The sequence below is a fragment of the Ylistrum balloti genome, unplaced genomic scaffold (assembly GCF_031769215.1).
Source record: "Ylistrum balloti isolate Yb309-2 unplaced genomic scaffold, AGI_CSIRO_Ybal_v1 Utg369614, whole genome shotgun sequence".
Lineage (NCBI taxonomy): Eukaryota > Metazoa > Mollusca > Bivalvia > Pectinida > Pectinidae > Ylistrum > Ylistrum balloti.
This window is the reverse complement of record NW_026781888.1, coordinates 1679811-1700925: the sequence shown is the minus strand read 5'-3', so window position 1 is coordinate 1700925 and position 21115 is coordinate 1679811. Positions and strand designations below refer to the sequence as shown.

Genomic DNA, 21115 nt, shown 5'->3' with positions numbered 1-21115 from the left:
GTGAGTGTAATGAATTGAACATTGATGTCTAGTTTCTTATGGAAAGAAAAGAGAGAAATCAGAGGAACACGTCGTAGTGATTATATTCAAAAAACGCAAATAAGGCACGTCAAAAAGGATGACAAATGGATTGTTTACAGGAAAGTTGTTGATTAAATAATGATGATCTTCAAAAACAACAAAATCTTAGTAGAACCATTACGCGCGAAAGAATGTTCAAGAATATGATTATGAACCCAAGTGAGTGGTGACGGTGGAATTTGGTACACTTGCGTTGACAAATATGAATTATCGGTTCCGCAAATGTGAAGACTACGATTCGGAGAATTATACACTTTCTAAAGGAATATTCAAAATAACAGAAAAGACGGTAATCAGACGTTAATGTCCAGTTTTATTGAACAATTAAGTAAACAGACTGAATTTGGCGAGTGTTTTAATGTACGACACAACAATGTTTGGTCAGATGTATCCACAAAAAATGTCATCCTCATCATCATCTTCGTCGTTCTTCATCCGAGATATTTTAAGACCGGAAAGTAACACTTCTAATGCGACGCCATCCGGAAGGTTCTACCCCGGGATGGACCAGCCATTAATGGGTGTGTCGCAACCCTACCTCACCCCACCTTTTCATAATGGTACCGTTGGGACAGTGACCAGTCCCACTTTGGGAATGACACCATACCAAGCCAGTTTTTACACAGCAATGCAAAGGGGTATTTATTTATTTATTTATTTATTTATTTACTTTCATTTGTTTATTTATTTATTTGAAAGCGAAGGCATGGAGCTATATTCCTCTCAAGTTGTTATCCGATTTCCGTACATTTTCTTATTTTTGTCACGCTCATTATAATAAAGTTTCAAAACGCATTTATAATTTGTGATGAAGAAAGGTGCTGAAGTTAGCCCTGTTGAAGAAAGGGTCGCATGATTAGTCTAGAATGTTGTCCCATCTAATATATTCCTTCTAACGGGAGTCGTTTCTCATTTTCCTAGATAAACATCCAATGCATGTCGATTTACTTTTCTGTGTCCCTGTCCAGGATGATAATGATAGAATGTAGAACGTATAATTAATTGATCAATCTATATGACAGCTCCGCAAATTTCAGGACTGAACTATATTTTGATTTAGAATAAATGATAAATTAATTTTTTTTGTAATGGATATTTCAGAATTACTGTCATTGTCTATGGCAAATAATACTAAGATAAATTAACATTGTACCTAAATCTTAACGATGAAATATAATTTGATAAGAATTCTTGCAGATTTATGTTTTTTCCTATTGTATATATCAATACTAAACATCAGGTTTGTAATTGTTCATATATTTATAATTAAGGACATTGAAGGTTTTTATATATATATATATATATGAGTAATGTACACATATACATCCATTCTGCACATTAAATCAAATAATTTGAATTACAATGAAATACATAATTGTTCATTTTTTTCAGTTGGAATACTTATCTATACTTATGTGCTGATATATAGTTAAGCTTATTCTAAAATTGTGTATAATGTTTCGGTAAAATTGTCTCAAATATACAAAATACGCTTTAATATATATATATATGTCCCCTCCGGACCATATACAGTGTTAGTGAAAGTAATTTCAGTCTCACAGGTTTTTGTATTAGTAAAATATCCAATAAATATCATCTTTGATAAATGAGTGATTTCAAAATTATCCAGATCCTCAATTATAATTAATAAACATAGATAATACCACTGTATATCTATATATTATATATAAAAATATATTTCAATGATAGGCATCTATTTGTACTCCAGAAATCTTTAAAATTGACACTACGGTTACGTTTTATCTTTTGATTTACGAAATGTCTTTACATTTTATAGTGATATCGTACAAAAATATAAAACACGGCAAAATAGAAATGACGACTTACTGATTAATTGTCTGAAAATCAGATAATTGAATGGCCTTCAATATCGGTCATCGTTAAAAACAAAAACAAAAAACAAAAACAAAAACAAATACAAAAGACAAACAAAACAAAACAAAAAATATATCGAAAAACTTGACAAATGCATCAAAAGTAGCTGATGTTTTGAAAAAAATTAATCTAATTGGTTGCCCTCTACAGATATATTTTGTGACATTTTTGATCGTGTGCCTTTCTCAGTGTATTGTGACAATCTTTTTGATACTGTTTTAAATTTAAACCGAAAAGTCGACTCAAAGTCAATAAAGAACATAAACATCTGTAGCAGGAATAACTTTGACCGTTTTGATTGAATTATTAATCAATTTTTAAATTAATTTTTTGTGAATATATATTCTCTTACCATTGGTCACATTTTATCATTTTCTTTAACATACATATTTCACAGGATATATCATTCGTATTGAGACTATATCAAAGCAACAAATTACAAGTGTATGTCCTTATCATTTAAACAAATATATCTACATTTTTGTATACATCTGTAGGTTATTGTTTTACAAAATAGAAAACTCGCGTGAATGAAACAATCTACATACACTGATTTATATGGACGCTAACTTGGTAAGCGCGTGTTTTCTTTGGTTCTAAATTATACGTCAAAATGCCTAACAAAAGTACCCACAGGAAACACGGGCTAGTGTTTCTTAGGACAATCATATTGTTTGGCAGATAGTGCTTGATATTTATCATTTTCTTTTGGTATGACAGGATTTCCACTTGATAGTATGGTGGACCTGAGGGACGCCATGACAGTGCCTATTCCACTTCCGGTTTATATAAGGTCAAGATCGCAAGAGGACGCGGAAAGTTTGATGAAGCCGAGAAAATGTCGACGGAGCCGGACCGTCTTCACGGACCTACAACTAATTGGGCTAGAGAAGCGTTTTGAAGGACAGAAATATCTCTCAACGCCAGAGAGACTAGATTTGGCAGATAGTCTTGGGCTCACACAAATCCAGGTCAAAACTTGGTACCAAAACAGACGGATGAAATGGAAAAAATTGGTAAGGGCCGATAACTCTAGACGAATTATGATATGCACTTAAATGTTGTGGATCTGTAACGTTGGTTACATAATGGACAAGAATATGTTAAAATATGCAAAATAAACGATACATAACTTCTCAAATAAAAAATATCTGTTGATGTATTTAATTTTCTATTGAATTTCTCGCCCTCATGATACTGACTTCGATATTTAAGACTGTGTTTACCCTAGAAACGAGTAAAGAACTCCCTCACTGCCTCGTTCAATGATTAAGGTTTGGACGCATTCAGCTGTACCGAGTCAATGATTAGGCTGTGAAAAAGTTTCGTCGTTTGCTTATAAGATAAATTAGCATAATGATTTTTGTCTGTAAGAATTATTTAGATAAAAAGAAAGGATTTCCGATGTCTGCTCAATCATTGAGTCTAGTCTCACTGCATACATTTTTGTTTGTTTTCGTTTTAACAGGTCATGCAGAAAGGCGGGTCAGAATCACCGACAAAACCGAAAGGAAGACCAAGAAAGGATAATCCAGACACAGAGAAGGAACTTTGTGAAAAATATCGAACACAAGAACGATTGGACGAAAGTCCACCAATAAGAAATCACGTTAGTAATGACAATAACCATCCAGAATCAATTTCACAAAATCTTGTTTATCAGAAAGTTTTCCACAAGCCATTATCCGGGTGAAGCTGGTGCTCACAAGTGTAAATAAAAATCATCTAAGAAAAGCCGGTGTGGAAATTTAATTCATTTGTTAACCTTTTAATGGAATACACAGGCTGTGACGTCTCTTTCTAAACTGAACTAGTAAAAATTCAGTAAATATAATGTTATCAGAAATTACGAAGGATTTTAACACGTCCTTACATACACTTTCATTACGACCATATACATAAATATCTCCGAAAGTGCTTTGTGATCGCTGGTATTTCACATCTGTATACGGCTAACATCATTTCAAGATTCTTGAAAAACTTAGTGACGCCTGATTTTTATCTCTATCATTATTATTATTTAATCATATTTTATTATCAGAAACAGATATATAGATCAGAGACAGGTTCTAGCTACTTATGAACTCTTCTCCATCACAAATTACAAACAATTAATGTACTGCACGTGACACACATTTATACTATAAATATGAATGCGAGTTTAAATAATTTTATCAAAAGGATGAGAAGATAGAAAGAATAAAGGGGAAAGTGGCTATAGATTTTACTTCAATTAAGTGCCGACTACAAACAGTTCAGAATCAGGTAGTATTGACAAACAGTTCAGAATCAGGTAGTATTGACAAACAGTTCAGAAACAGGTAGCATTGACAAACACTTCAGAATCCGGTTGTATTGACAAACAGTTTAGAATCATGTTGTATTCAAACGCTTTGATAGTTTCATAAACTTTTGAACAGATCTAACCATTTTACTATTGGTTTCTTACGAGAAAACGTTAATGTCACCCCATAAGATAGTTCCTATATTAAAAGTTACGTCTAAATTATACAACGTAACAAACAATATACTTTGACGATTAGGAAAAAACGAACATGTAAAGAAATAGTGACCTCATCAATACCATCTCCACACGGACACTTTCTGGTAATGTTATAAGTTTCACATTCCGAACATAAAACAACAAATATCAATAAGATAGACTAAAAAATGTTCATGATATACAGTTGTTGTAGAGAGAGAGAGAGAGAGAGAGAGAGAGAGAGAGAGCATAACATATATATTTCGGGCCACTAAGCCTCAAAGTCCTAACAGAGAACAAAACAGCTGTATGATGCATTTTAATTGATTATTTGACTCTGTCTTATTAAAAATTGTATTTAAAAGTGTGTCTTTTGTACAATCGTTCAAATTGAGAAAGTGGGTCTCCAGACAAAGTTGAAAAGTTGAAAAGAACAAAACTCGCTGAGGCAAACAGATTTAATGATTTAAAACCGAGGTAGAAAATGTCTTGCTGGACAAATTTATAATGTTGGAAAGATGACAAAGGGTGATAAATCTCATGGGCATTCATGGGCTTATGAACAAACGGATAATGCATATTTCAATATTTGATTCAATTGTCATCTACAAAAGGTAATATTGCAATCTTTTAATTTTGTCAAGATTGTGGATGAGTGCACTCCGCTATTGCGTAACGTTACAACGGAGGTAGCCCAGGTCTAAGTCTTCAACGTGCTTACGAGCTGTGGAAGTTAAAAACACAGTGTTCAAACGACGCACTGGTGAAGAAACCTGGTTCATTAAATGCAAATATATATATATATTCTTCTGTTACATAAACATTAAAAAGTTAGGCAAACGTAATCTCGTATACCAACTGTACGAGGGGAGGCAACCTCAATTCCTTTCCATTACTTCCAAATTCATACGCCAGTTGGCAGTTATGAAGTGACATTGCGCAACTACGTTTGTTAAGGTTATATAGTGGAAATACCATGCAGTAGTAAATACAGTTATATAATAATCTAAGGGTTATCCGAACCAAATTATAATACGAAAAAAAAAATAATACCTTGAAATTTCCGGAAAGTAGACGTTTAGGAAAGATTGACGGGTGGATGTTCAACACCATGTCATACTTCCAAAATTTTGGCTGACATATAAAAATAATTCTTCCAAATCTTGACTTTTTGTGTGAATTTGTATACAAATTAAGTACCCATTTGCTAAAAGTGACAGTTATTCGAACGTGCGATAATGATAGCTATTTTCCCCTAGTTTGTAACACTTCTGGTCAACACGTGTCATGAATATGCTAATTATGCCATTTGTCCCGGCCAGGTATGATATTTACACCTAACTATAGACACTCATCTGACACGAAACTGACCAATCTATGGCACGTGACACTCTCGTGCCTTTATCGTTTCTAACACCACTGCTAGAATAAATTAACATCTAAAAAAAGATTCTCAGATATTTGGAATGGAAACGAGACCAATACTAATGCCACACTGAAGTGAATTTCGAAGGTTTTGCATTATTGACATGGACTGACAAGTGAGTAACAAACGTAACTTAAAAAAAATAAGGAACTAGCGTACGATCGAATTTTTTTTTTCGAATTCAAATGAATGCCATATTATCTCCCGTTTACATTCTGTGTTGCCTAATTTGTACATATAATGTATTGTTGTGAGTTAATTCTCTTTACAAATACAGTGTAGTTTATGTCCTATTTTAGAGTGTTATATCTTTTTGTAATTAAAAGTTTTACATCTTGGAACTAGGATGGATAGACAGGAGAAGTATAAACTGCCACCAGTTTTCAATCGTCCATCAGGAGATATTGTGAATTGGACAAACAAAAAAGACACCCAGCGAATAGCCGGAACCGGATTCTACAAGGAACGCATGCGCGCAGACAATAGTAATGGATTGAGCGCATCGAAATCTCATCTCGGAAAGACAATATTATACGGGAATAAAAGCTACCAACGTCATCTCGATTTAAAACTGTCGGACATCGAAAAACAGCGAATACAACGCATGCGCAATATGGATTGGATGCAACTAAACCAATTTCGTCAGATTTCAAGAGAGGGACAAACTCGATGCAAATGGCGAGAACATGCGTTCAGGAAGCATGGTGTAACATGTGGTCAAGACAAATTGCCATATTTGGACATTAAGTCCACTTGTGTTTTGAAGGAAGGTGTGTGTACAAATAATGCTAAAAAGAACAAATCTTTCACGTTCTCAACTCCAAAATCAGATTGATCTTTTGTTACAATGTGATACATAGCGACGCTTACATATAGCCATCGAACTAACATTTCATCTTCGGCCATCGCATCAGGATTACAAAAGTGTAACATAGAGAATGCATGGCAAGTATGTTACAATATAAACTTTACAGAGTAATGTGACTAGTCTTAGAAGAGCCACTTTCGCCTGTCTGTATCAAGCCAAAATACACGTTAGTTTTAATACACTGGCCACGTATTTAAACCTTACCGGTTGATGACCCTAATGACCTTTTAGGTGTTGACGGGCCGTAAAGAATGTCATAATGATAATTTAAACCTGGGGAACATTTTATTGAAAATTGTGACTATCAACGCTTGTTGTTTACACTGTTTATGCCAGGAACGTGCAGACATTCCGAATAATCCAAGTTCCTCACGGAAATATAGTTCTAAATTCATAAAGTAAATCAGGGACTAAGTCCGGCGTATTTAAAGAAACTGAAAAGTTAGATTTCGTTTTTTCCCCCATACGTTTGATTTCGGACAAGCTTTGTAAAATTTAAAATGAGACTATGAAACAATTATAATACTTTTTGAGAAAAATTGAAGATTATCATGTTATCTTCTAATTTTATCTGCTATCTTATGATGTCGTATACATATGTATGTGTTTAATAATTAGGAGCGGGCGATTATAAGTTCTTGGAACTTGTGCCCAATCCTCTTGCAATATTTTGGCAATAAAATATGTTTAAACTAAACTAAGATTATCAGCGGAAAACTAATACCGGTCAATACTTGCTGTTGTGTCTACCGTCTTTCCTTGTTTTGATCGGAGATTGCCGAGTTCGTCACGTGACCTTTCTGAACCCAGCCGATTGGTTGTGATTTCTATGTGCATGCGCAAAGACCTTGTTTCCGCTCTCCGAATGACAATGACACGAATTAATGCTGGGTCGCTCCTGCTTTATTTGAACTTTTTTGACGTTTTTCCTAAAACTTTTAAATAATTTAATTAACAGAAAGTTCACCACTTTTAACAGATTTTAAATGTAATAACGCTTTTAATCAGTTGTGAGATGAAAAGCTAACCATTTAGTCCCTTAAAGTATTTTCTAATACTTTCCGTGAGGACTATGCTAGAAAAAAGTTTCTTCAACGAGCCATAATGCAGTTTATATTTTCAAACAATGACCATACTTATCCTCTCTTTATCCTGCAGAATCTTGAAATTTCAACACATTGTGGCAAACTTACGGTTGACGTTACACGGAAGTAATCCCAGTCACGTGCGCCTTAGTGATATTGCTCCACAAGAAAAAAGTAGATCCGAAATTCATTGAATGCAACAGGAGATTGTGTTACTTTTCCTTATTAGACTTACTCAAAATAATCGCACATTCATGGTCATTTAATTAAAGTATTGCACAGATTTTATGCGCGTGCGAAAAAAATAGCTGTTTTCCGTCACAGCAGACGTATTTAGACAACAGAAGCGCTAGTTGCAGGATTAAAAAATATCTAAGTATAGAATATACCTGTATCATAGCTGGCCAATAATTAAACTTTTTATCAAGTGTTGTATAAACAGGAAAAACAAACATGGAAAAGAATAGAGGAGGTTTTTTTTAAAGTAATGAGACTGCGGCAATAGACCCAGCACACTGTCGCCGATGTTATATGAGAACTCGGATCAGAACAATTAGCTATAATTCCTTTTATCGCCAAACATGTCGAAACGATTTAGGTCGATGTCAATGGTTAAGAAATATTTAATGTCTGTAATGAATATTTGGTGTGTAATTTAAAAATTCAGTTTTCATAATTTCTAGTGATGCAAAGTAATCTACTTTCTATTTCATAGGAAACTCTAAACAATTACCACTATAACCCGTACGTTTTATTTTCTGTTTTAATTGATGTTTAAATTCTATATTTTTTATAATATTTATGTCATGAAATGAAATGGTCACTTTAAGCATGTCCGGTGTTTCAGCATTCACGTCAATCATATATTTTTCTCGCTTTTGTGTGGTCAACACTTCCGGTACTTTAGGTTGCTATGATATAAATATATATTTTCTCCTTCTGTTGTGTTGATAGTATGGTTTAACTATCAAATCTGTGATAATACGACGCTAATTGATACATTTAATAAAAAAAACAACACTACAACTGTTTGGTATCATAAAGCTTTAATAAAAAAAATAAATGTTTATATTTGCACCAATTATATGTGTATCAGAAAATTTACCATAAACAAAGCTGAAAGAATGAATATCAACACAAAAATATCGTACAATAAACACAAACAAAAATCACTGACCCGACATCATGCGGAACATTAGTTATGTTAACATGTCTTATCAGAAACCCTGTCAGACACAAGTTACTGGTCATGTTAACATGTCTTATCAGAAACCCTGTCAGACAAAAGTTACTGGTCATGTTAACATGTCTTATCAGAAACCATGTCAGACACAACATAGTGTTAATGTTAACATGTCTTATCAGAAACCCTGTCAGACAAAGTTTACCGGTCATGTTAACATGTACTACCGTCATGTTAACATGTCTTATCACAGAAACCCTGTCAGACAAAACTGGTCATGTTAACATTACAAAAGTGGCATGTTATGTTAAGACAAGTGTCTTATCAGAAACCCTGTCAGACAAAAGTTACCGGTCATGTTAACATGTCTTATCAGAAACCCTGTCAGACAAAAGTTACTGGTCATGTTAACATGTCTTATCAGAAACCCTGTCAGACAAAAGTTACTGGTCATGTTAACATGTCTTATCAGAAACCCTGTCAGACAAACGTTACTGGTCATGTTAACATGTCTTATCAGAAACCCTGTCAGACAAAAGTTACTGGTCATGTTAACATGTCTTATCAGAAAGCCTGTCAGACAAAACTTACTGGTCAGGTTAACATGTCTTATCAGAAACCCTGTCAGACAGAAGTTACTGGTCATGTTAACATGTCTTATCAGAAACCCTGTCAGACAAAAGTTACTGGTCATGTTAACATGTCTTATCAGAAACCCTGTCAGACAAAAGTTACTGGTCATGTTAACATGTCTTATCAGAAACCCTGTCAGACAAAACTTACTGGTCATGTTAACATGTCTTATCAGAAACCCTGTCAGACAAAACTTACTGGTCATGTTAACATGTCTTATCAGAAACCCTGTCAGACAAAAGTTACTGGTCATGTTAACATGTCTTATCAGAAACCCTGTCAGACAAAAGTTACTGGTCATGTTAACATGTCTTATCAGAAACTCTGTCAGACAAAACTTACTGGTCATGTTAACATGTCTTATCAGAAACCCTGTCAGACAAAACTTACTGGTCATGTTAACATGTCTTATCAGAAACCCTGTCAGACAAAAGTTACTGGTCATGTTAACATGTCTTATCAGAAACCCTGTCAGACAAAAGTTACTGGTCATGTTAACATGTGTCAGACAAAAGTTACTGGTCATGTTAACATGTCTTATCAGAAACCCTGTCAGACAAAACTTACTGGTCAGGTTAACATGTCTTATCAGAAACCCTGTCAGACAAAACCTATTGGTCATGTTAAGAAGTCTAACAGAAACCTTGTCAGACAAAACTTACTGGTCATGTTAACATGTCTTATCAGAAACGCTGTCAGACAAAACTTATCTTTTACAGACATATTGTTATATAAATGTGTTGTCGGATTATGCAAGTTTACTGTGCTCTTTGCAAATAAGGAATGAAGATTTGTAATATACATGTTCCTGTATATAACTTATATACCCTTCTTTACCATGTCATACTATTGTGTAACATCCTATATCAATATATATATATATTGTGCACCTGTTACAATATGTCTAAATATGGGAACATTATTTTTTGTAATCTTATTCTAGTTAATGAATAAGAAAGTTTTGAATCAGTTTTCTTTCATTTAAAGCCTCAAAGTAAATTTCAAAATGTTAAAAGTTCGAGAAAAAGGTTTGAATTCACATTTGATGTAAATGCAAAAAAAGACATATTACAAATGATTAGGATATATATATATAATATCGAGCATTGGATAAAATATCATGAAATACATTTAAAATCAATATATATAGCTTATATAAAACATCAAAGATAAATACATTGTTGTGACAGTAAAAGTTTTAAACGGTCAATTTAATGGGGTTCATCCATATTTCTTACATAACAACGCTGTACATTCACAGTGAGTTATTTAAATGACAAGATTTGACGAGACAGATATACCTTTATCCGGTAAAGCATTTATTCGCCCATGTTATCTTTCACAATTTCATAATATTTATGCCAGAATGTATGACGTGACTTCTATATGTTAAACATTTATTCATTGTTGAACTATGCTGTTGACAAAATATACCCTAATTAGGGAAAATGACCTAATATATACAAATACGTTCATGTTCTTTCGTCATTTGTGAAATGATTGATGAAATATATATATATATATATATATATATAGTATTTCATAACAAAAGCAATTTCCACAAATGTGGCCATCTTTGAAGTTCTGTACATTCGGAGTCTATTTTAAATAAAGATATATCGAAACAAGACATAAATATTTTGACTTCGACTTGAGACCTGAAAATGTGCTTAATACTGTAATATGTACGTGGTTTCTGCAGAAAATACATTCTGCTTTTCCCTCTGTAACAGACTTTGAACCCGTGCTGAAGATAAGAATTGGAGTAGCAGGCGGAAACCAATAGGTCAATACTTAGTCAGTCACTTGTGGCGACCAGTTAATTACATTTGTTTGTTCATACAAAACGAAAATATACTGTAGGCGAATTTTGCAGACATGAGACGTTAACCGCTGTATTATGAGACAATCGAACGTGTATAAGACAAAACATAACACTTCAAATGCCAACAGACGGTGGACATATTCATCTACAAATTACTTACATACTAAGTAGCTTAAAATGACGTCATCTTTCTATAGGCGTTTCCGTTACTCCACGTTCAAATACTCCCCAGAGAGTGTTATAAAGTGTTCTTTCTTATTCTGAAATCGGCCTCATTCGTAAACTAGCGGACAGTTCTTTCATAGTATGGTCCATGTTTATGAAACTGCTGTTCCGAACACCTTGTTTCCGGTACACATGCACCATTTGTTCCCGGATATTCTCTGAGCTAACCTGTCGTACTTTTGGAAGCGGACACAGAATATCATTGTCGGCGACGGTGTCGGAAGTTGTCGGAGCTTCCCGAGTGATGGCGGAAGATACGGCTTTCATTCGTATCCAGTTTTTACCGTTCACATCTTCGTCATTTCCAGTAGCCGACTCAATAGCGTCGAGTAGAGACTGTAAATTCTTGATTACGGACTCTGCATGCGGTGTAATATCAATTTTCACTTCTTCCACTTCCGCCATCTGCCCGTAACTCTCCATAAGTCGCTGAAGGTCCGTTTGTCCCTCGATGAGGCGAGTGCGGGATTTCTCTGCGCGACCTGTTTTTAGTTCCTCCGCGGCCTTACTTACAGCTACCTGGGATAAAATTCGAGCCTCGTGCATGTATATGTCTTCTAGTGCCTCCTTTTTCTTCGATTGGTCATTCGTCGTCAAATCACCCAGAGTTACGTCCCTTGTGACATAACGTCGCTTACCGGATACACCCGTAAAATGTATGGTTGCAGTTAAAACAACGACATCCGGATTTTCGCTAACTCCCGAAAGGTCTATAACGATACCGACGTGTTTCTCCGAAGCTGCTTGGATATCATAAAAGAAATACGCCTTTTCGGTTTTTTCACCTTCTGCCATTTTATGTCCGCGCAGACGTACCTTATTCTCTTGGGTACAGTCGGCATTGATAATCGTAGCACCGTTCAGAGATGCGACATGAAGGGAAACATTCCAAGCTATAGCAGTCTTTCGCATCATGATCGGAAGAAACAAATCAACATCTGATTTAGATGACTTGTCAGTGTCGAGGTGATAGAATGCGTCACTGCTGCAGAATTTGGACAGAGAGTACATGATCTCAGATGGACTACTTCCGGTCACTACTGTAGATATGGACACCCATTGGTTCTGTGTGTTATCTAGGCCGAACGACATTGAACGGATCTTTTCGCGTACCTCGTGGACCAGTCGCTGTGGTTCCTGTGTCCCCATGTTAATCTCGCCGTCCGAGAAGACAATGATGCTGTTCCGGTAACTGAGAAGGTCATTCTGGCTGTAAGCAAACAAACAAATAGACGGGGTCAGTATACAACAAGGAGATGATAGGCGTTGTCGTAATTACATACATGATTACCTTACCGGTAAAGGCTTAATAGAAAATATGAAAATATCTAATAAGGCATCAACTATAGGATACAAGTTTTTAGACATGTCCAGATATATAGTCAAATTGTGAATAAATAAGTGTTCAATATTTTGAATTTTCCAAAACAGGAAAGGTTGAATAGACTTCTTCCCATAATTTCAAAGTTTGATTTAATTTCGTTTTGTGAATTGTTGGAAGAACTGCGGAAGTAGAATACTTCGGGGAGACTTTGTAGTAGGTCTCCAGAAGACATAAAAAGTTCCTAATCTCACATGTGTGTCTCTCCGGAAGTACCACAATCCTCTGTGGGCGGAAAATAAAGGGAGCATTCAACAATTGACCATTAAAACTAACATTGGGCGTACCTTTTGCAGACACGACCAAACACATCAAGGGAGGTAATTAGGCCAGCACTCAGATCTGTTTTTTGTGACAGGAAGGTTTTGTCCAGCGCGTCTAATTGTCTCGTCAGCGTGTCCTGTAAACAAACCGGAAACGGAAATGAGTCATTGAGAACGGCATCAATTTTCTAAGTGTATGTTGAAGTTTGAGGATATACAAGCGTGCGATTATAAAGCATTGACTCACGCACAGGAAGAGTTAAGTGGTCAAATAAAGCGCCTTTTGAAACCGATTTTCATTCCGGTAACTTAAATTCAGCTTTAATAACTGACACATCAACATCATCTCGATTTATCTTCATGAGTAAGGAAACAATTTCTATCATAGCTTCATCTGACGCCAAAGATATCCTTATTAAATAGTAACCTGTGTTCGATCGTTAATCTCCGTCATGGGAAGCAGAACTTTAGTATCTTCCCCGAAAGTCACTAGTGCCGCCTGATCACCGTCGTCTAGAATTTTAACCATTGACATGACAAACGCTTTCAGACGGTTAAGTTTACTTCGTCGTGTTCTGCCCACTTTGATCCCCATACTTCCGCTCGTGTCTACCAGCAGCAAAATTCTAGCCGGAAGTGGCTTCACTACATCTTGGTGAGCTGTCGTGAGCTCTAGGATGATCTTCCCCTGCAATGGCGCAAATTTACTTTTTGGTGTAATATGTCCTGTATAACAACACTTGTTTGTTAACAATTAAAATACCTTGATAAATGTTCTTAGGATTTTCTAAATATTCCTGTCATTATATTTTGATACCCTGAAATGTTAAATTTGTTGAACATTTCCCCAAATATGTGCCTTATACAAAAACATGTACCCGCAGCTGTTTACAGTAGATACGTGCACTGCCATTTACACAGATTTTGAACTGAAATATCTGGAATTTCGATTATACTTCAACACCTGTACTAGTTATCGGTTCGAACTTAAGAATTCTATTTTCAATTTGATATTTCGTGATGTATGGTACTACAAACCTTTCCGTCTGTCTCTAGACACGAGACATTTAGCTCCACCTCGTGGTCACCTGTGTTATCTTCCTTTATTTTTACAACACGCATGGTTGTCTCCCCTTCACTTAAACTTCGCTGTGTCTTTGGCTTACTTCTCTGTCTCAATGGAACATCCGGGGCCTCTTCGTCCGGTATGGAATTATGTCGGACATTCATTACAGAATGCTTACCGTTTGTGGCTAAAAACGTAGAAAGAAATGACAGCGGTATAACAAGAAATCTTGGAGGAATCTTGACGCCTGTTACTCAATTATCGACTTTTGTCATTTACTGATATGTGACGTTTTCCTTATTTTTCTTTGATCTTATTTTTTCATTCAGTGATTATTTGTTGCATTGACAATTGACGAGGTTAAGAAATAACACCAGTTTTTAACTACATTTTTCGAAACGACCAATCCCAAAGCCGACCATATCTAACAAATTATAAAACGGAAATAGCGATAGCAAATTTCAATCATAAAAATTCAATATGGCTACCTCTTAGTCATAACATTTTTTTTCTGATCGCTCTAAAAACTGAGTTTCAATTAAGGCAACCCTCAAAATTTGAATTACCCATGAAGAAGTTTATAAGAAAAGGTGAAAATCAAGCTTAACATTCAAAATCCAAGATAACCGCCATTTGGAATCTTTTCTGATGAATATCAAGACCTGCAGATAAAATCTGAAAACGATCCATACGGTATTGACAGTGTAAAACTAACATTGTCTCTGTAATCTTAAATAGCCAATATGATGGAGCTCAATATAAGGCATGCATAGCTGCAACTCAATATGAAATGTCAATACAGTCTCCACGAAATACTTTCAGTAGTAGCGCGGACGATAAGTAATTACTAAACTCCACCAGCATAATTATCTACCGTATCAGTGAGTTTCTGGAGTTGCAGACAGGTTTGCAATGCAATTGACCCTCTATATAAAGAGTACCCGTATGTAAAGTAAATGGTTACCCTTTCTTCCTTCCTTTAGTGGCCTGTTCAGAAAGAATTGACTGCAATTTGATAATTCGGTTGTCTTTACTGATAATTGATTTTTTGTACACTAAATCTCGTTTTAGGGGGGCGTGGGGTTGTTAAAACTGTGTACAGACACAAAACAAATTAAGTTTCATGAATACCACGTGGTAGACTAATAAAGTATACATGAATAATATAGAGGCAGTACACAAACATACGTAGATGTAAGATTCCACGTTTATTCAGAATCTGTTTGTTTCGGGTTTTTTTTTTTTGTTTTTTGTTTTTTTTATATATATAAATTCTGGTATAGAGTAACATGCATGAAATATATCGGGATATACAAGTAATTTTATCAACAAAAAACAAGCTTTCTCGAAGTCATTATTGAAGCCTGAGTAGAATTTGGAGAAATGTTTTCGGAGAGAGGAAAAGTGCATAAAGACAGGAAATGACATTATATGATGTCACGTGACATACCCACGGGCGCCTCATACATGTCGTCATCTGGGTCAGCTGTTTAAGAAGTGTTTGGTTGAGTATTGGTAACAAGAACACATATCTTTATTACATATACTTCAATGTATTTTGACTTATCCTGCTTTTAGAGTTAGAATGAAAATATGTAATATATTGCAGATGCTGCGCTAATTCTAGGAAGTTACAAATATCAGTTATATCTCAATTATTCACTCCCAACTCTAGCCTAATCCACACACAATCACGATTGGACAGGAGAAAAGGACAACATCGCCGAGAATAAAGGATACATTCTTACATCCAAATGGCACACCCAACAAGGACAACATCCCTTTCACATCCAACAAGGACAACATCACTTGCATACCCAAAAATAGGACATCCCTTGTTTTCCTAACGAAGCTAACGAAATACCATAAATTAGATCAATCAAAAGATTCAAAAATTGGCATATGAAGCCTTATGGTAAGGGAAAAGTAAAAGTAGTGAACCCCTTTATGTAAATCGTAGTATATAATACTAGAATGGGAGAGAATCTGCTACTAGAATGGGAGAGGATCTACTATTGAAATGGGAGAAGGTCTAGTACTAGAATGGGAGAAGATTTACTACTAGAATTGGAGAAGATCTGGTACTAGAATGGGAGATGATCTACTACTAGAATGGGAGAGGATCTACTATTGAAATGGGAGAAGGTCTAGTACTAGAATGGGAGAAGATCTACTACTAGAATTGGAGAAGATCTGGTACTAGAATGGGAGAAGATCTACTACTGGAATGGGAGAAGGTCTAGTGCTAGAATGGGAGAAGATCTACAACTGGAAAGGGAGAAGATCTAGTACTAGAATGGGAGAAGGTCTAGTACTGCCATGGAAGAAGATCTACTACTGGAATGGAAGAAGGTCTAGTACTAGAATGGGAGAAGGTCTAGTACTAGAATGGGAGAAGGTCTAGTACTAGAATGGGAGAAGGTCTAGTACTGCCATGGAAGAAGATCTACTACTGGAATGGGAGAAGGTCTAGTACTAGAATGGGAGAAGGTCTAGTACTGCCATGGAAGAAGATCTACTACTGGAATGGGAGAAGGTCTAGTACTAGTATGGGAGAAGGTCTAGTACTAGAATGGGAGAAGGTCTAGTACTGCCATGGAAGAAGATCTACTACTGCCATGGAAGAAGATCTACTACTGGAATGGGAGAAGGTCTAGTACTAGAATGGGAGAAGGTCTAGTACTGCCATGGAAGAAGATCTACTACTGGAATGGGAGAAGGTCTAGTACTAGAATGGGAGAAGGTCTAGTACTAGAATGGGAGAAGATCTACTACTGGAATGGGAGAAGGTCTAGTACTAGAATGGGAGAAGGTCTAGTACTAGAATGGGAGAAGGTCTAGTACTGCCATGGAAGAAGATCTACTACTGGAATGGGAGAAGGTCTAGTACTAGAATGGGAGAGGATCTACTATTGAAATGGAAGAAGATCCACTATTAGAATTGGAGAAGATCTAGTACTAGAATGGGAGAGGATCTACTATTGAAATGGAAGAAGATCTACTACTAGAATTAGAGAAGATCTAGTACTAGAATGGGAGAGGATCTACTATTGAAATGGAAGAAGATCTACTACTAGAATTGAAGAAGATCTACTACTAGAATGGGAGATGGTCTAGTACTAGAATGGGAGAAGGTCTAGTACTAGAATGGGAGAGGATCTACTACTAGAATGGGAGAAGGTCTAGTACTAGAATGGGAGAGGATCTACTATTGAAATGGAAGAAGATCTACTACTAGAATTGGAGAAGGTCTAGTACTAGAATGAGAGATGGTCTAGTACTAGAATGGGAGAAGGTCTAGTACTGGAATGGGAGAGGATCTACTACTAGAATGGGAGAAGGTCTAGTACTAGAATGGGAGAGGATCTACTATTGAAATGGAAGAAGATCTACTACTAGAATGGGAGAAGGTCTAGTACTAGAATGGGAGAGGATCTACTATTGAAATGGAAGAAGATCTACTACTAGAATGGGAGAAGGTCTAGTACTAGAATGGGAGATGGTCTAGTACTAGAACGGGAGAAGGTCTAGTACTAGAATGGGAGAGGATCTACTACTAGAATGGAGAAGGTCTAGTACTAGAATGGGAGAGGATCTACTTTTGAAATGGAAGAAGATCTACTACTAGAATGGGAGAAGATCTAGTACTAGAATGGGAGAAGGTCTAGTACTAGAACGGGAGAAGGTCTAGCACTAGAATGGGAGAAGGTCTAGTACTAGAATGGGAGAAGATCTACTACTAGAATTGGAGAAGATCTAGTACTAGAATGGAAGAAGATCTACTACTAGAATTGGAGAAGATCTAGTACTAGAATTGGAGAAGGTCTACTACTAGAATGGGAGAGGACGAAATATCCAACAAATTTTACTATATAATATAGATATATGAATGAATATTCTCTATGAATTGTCAACTTCAACTTACGTGCTAACATGTCTTCAGGGAAGTGGACGCCGTGAGGACTACGTTGCTCTCGTGATTTCCGCGGTGGAAGTTCATTCGTGGTAGTTTTATTGAAAGCTTGAAAATAAATAAATATATAGGTAAACAAACAAATAAAGAATTTATTCAGAAATGTTCGTGAAAAGTAATTTGATCGGTTGTGAATTAGCTGTAGGTTGAAAGGCCTAAACAGTTACCGAGGGCCTGTAAAAACTCGACTGATAAAGAAATCATCTCGATAGATAGACAATTTTAGCTACAATGTAAACAACAAATGAAAACAATCTGAATAAAATACTTTAGAGAAGGGGTCAAAGTTATAGTATTCTTCTGCTGGAACCTGTAAATTCAATACAACTGCCCTGTTAAATAGATTGTCAACTTTTCGCTAATTTAGCTTCGTGGCCCCACATCACGAGTCAGTGTGATAAACATATATATAAAAGCAACTGAATGCCCGTCCATCCACGAAGAAAGTTTGATTTTACCATATCTGGGTATTGAGAAAAAGATTTTTGAAATTTTAGTCTCTTTCATCTCCATTCCTGAAATGGTTGGAAGACTACGATGATGTTTGTCAAAAAATAAAATGTGTTACATTGTACCGCTTATAGCAAAGAATCTCGTATGTGATCACTTCATCAAATATTCAACAACCGTAGGGTTAAAATAGTGGGTAGGGTTACAACAGAATGTAGGGTTATAATTGTAGGTGGGTTACAACAGAATTTAGAGTTATGATTGTGGGTGGGTTACAATAGAAGATAGGGTTAAAATTGTTGGTGGGTTACAATAATATGTAGGGTTTTAATTGTGGGTGGGTTACAATAGAATGTAGGGTTATAATTGTGGGTGGGTTACAATAGAATGTAGGGTTATAATTGTGGGTGGGTTGCAATAGAATGTAGGGTTATAATTGTGGGTGGGTTACAATAATAGGTAGGGTTATAATTATGGGTGTTAAACAGAGATACACAATCGAAAAAGGCCGAAATCACATTAGCAGACAAACTTTTATATTCATTCATGCAGGAATATTCATGAAATAAAATGCAAAACATCTTATGAATTTATAGTAATATGTTGTATATATTTATGCCTTGAATAAATACAAAAGTCAAGCGTCTCACATCAACATTCTTTTATTTGATTCGGATTGTGGACTATTATAAAGACTGGTAAATATTCAATAAAGAAATAAAACACAAAGTTGGACATATCAATAAAACACATGAACATGCGCCATTTTACATCTTATAATTAGTGGAAATCTGACAGTTATGTATGGAGATATGGATACAGAAATGAGACAAATAACAGATAATGTTGAAAAGTTTTAATTCTGAATTGAAACACATACAGCTTATAAAACATGTTAAATAAATTAATCATTTAGATAAGTAATTACATCATAGCTTTAGAATAGAGAATATTGAATCTATATGTCTAAATACAGAGACTTTGGACAGCAGGACAACATATATGTATATACACATGGTAAAATACAGTATAGGTATTGTTATATATATCTAGTATAATGGTATTTGATGGGATTGTATTTTTAATAAAGCTTAACACACAATTAAAGCGCATACATGTACGGTCACGTGACTTTAAAAAATAACATACTTGATATGACAATAGGTAGAAATTGTTTTTAAACTTATTTCATTCAATATCTATCGATTTGGCTTAAACACATTTTAGTTTTTTACAAAAAATGTTTGGATGCAGGTTATTTCAGTACGTGTATTGTTGTAGACACGATAATTGAAAAATCTCACAGATTTCTCTGTTTTCAGCATACATTATGTGTTAAGCTAAAGAAAAACAATGAGCATACGGGTCTTATTACGTATAGGTTTACGTCATCGTCATGCACTTGACTTACTCCCGCTGTCGGAGGGGAACCCTGACGAAAGTCTGGGTTTTGAAGGTCTGGAATCTGGAATTGACTCGGTTTCCGTCATTGGTGAAGAATCTACTTTCACAATAGTGGGTCTAACCGCTGGTTTAGTATCAAATTTCATTATATGTTTTGCAGCATTCTTTAAATCCCCTGACATTGAGAGTAGTTTAGACATGTGGGAGGTTCCGGCCGCTTTTGGCAGCTGTATTGCTTCGGGCGTTATGACTGCCGGTGATGAATGGACAGATTCTGACGTCACTCCTGCTTTCGGTGCACGTGTTGACTCTGAGGCAAAGTCTGATTTAGGAACACGTGTCGACTCCGACGTCGCCTGAGATCTGGACGCACGTTTCGAACCTGACGTTATGTGTGTTCTAGGTCCAAGTTTGGGCTCTGTCATGGTTGACCTTGGGTTTCGTTCTGACCCTGACGTCATACTTGCTTTCGTCACAGATTTCGGTTGCGGTTTTTCGGTAGATCGAGCTGCTGACTTGATTTGGGGAGGTGAATCTAAAGATGACTCATCGTATATATCCCCTCCATCGTCGGTCATATCTACAAAATAACAAAAATTGTTCTCTACTCAACATTACAACGTCAGAAAACTGTACAGGGAAAATTTTACACTGAGTAAATAGCTTACTCAGCGATCAAGAACTCGTTGTTTGTGGCGTTTAAATTGACCGTTCGATTTGTTTTGTGCCGTGTGACTATAATACCACGTGACTTACCCGGTACATCATACAAGTCGTCTTGGTTCCCGTTGTCAAGGTCTGCAAAACATTAAAAATTACATTATCAAACATCGCAATTTTTTCGTCTTATTTATATAGGTAAAAAGATAAAGTA

At 35.7% G+C, this 21115-nt stretch overlaps 2 protein-coding genes across 2 annotated transcripts in view; one reads left to right on the top strand and one right to left on the bottom strand.

The window, feature by feature from the left end:
* The first annotated feature begins 454 nt into the window (after positions 1–454).
* LOC132547915 (homeobox protein BarH-like 1) lies at positions 455–3670 on the top strand. Its single transcript, XM_060211726.1, has 3 exons — positions 455–719; positions 2698–2993; positions 3446–3670. The coding sequence occupies exons 1-3, from the start codon at positions 455–457 to the stop codon at positions 3668–3670; spliced, it is 786 nt and encodes a 261-aa protein (XP_060067709.1).
* A 7076-nt stretch (positions 3671–10746) lies between these two features.
* The window catches only part of LOC132547906 (uncharacterized), a 34996-nt gene continuing 24627 nt past the window's right edge, over positions 10747–21115 (bottom strand). The window contains exons 6-11 of the mRNA XM_060211714.1: positions 18340–18435; positions 15865–15900; positions 14387–14601; positions 13776–14036; positions 13373–13485; positions 10747–12914 (exon numbers count right to left, since the gene is read on the bottom strand). Coding sequence (XP_060067697.1) covers positions 11735–12914; positions 13373–13485; positions 13776–14036; positions 14387–14601; positions 15865–15900; positions 18340–18435 — 1901 coding nt within the window. The 3' untranslated portion in view covers positions 10747–11734. The remainder of the gene's footprint in view (positions 12915–13372; positions 13486–13775; positions 14037–14386; positions 14602–15864; positions 15901–18339; positions 18436–21115) is intronic.

Coding starts and splice junctions, on each gene's coding strand:
- LOC132547915 (XM_060211726.1), top strand. CDS start 455: ATGTTTGGTCAGATGTATCCACAAAAAATGTCATCCTCATCATCATCT. Junction 720..2,697: donor TTACACAGCAATGCAAAGGG/GTATTTATTTAT, acceptor TTGGTATGACAG/GATTTCCACTTGATAGTATG. Junction 2,994..3,445: donor GGATGAAATGGAAAAAATTG/GTAAGGGCCGAT, acceptor TCGTTTTAACAG/GTCATGCAGAAAGGCGGGTC.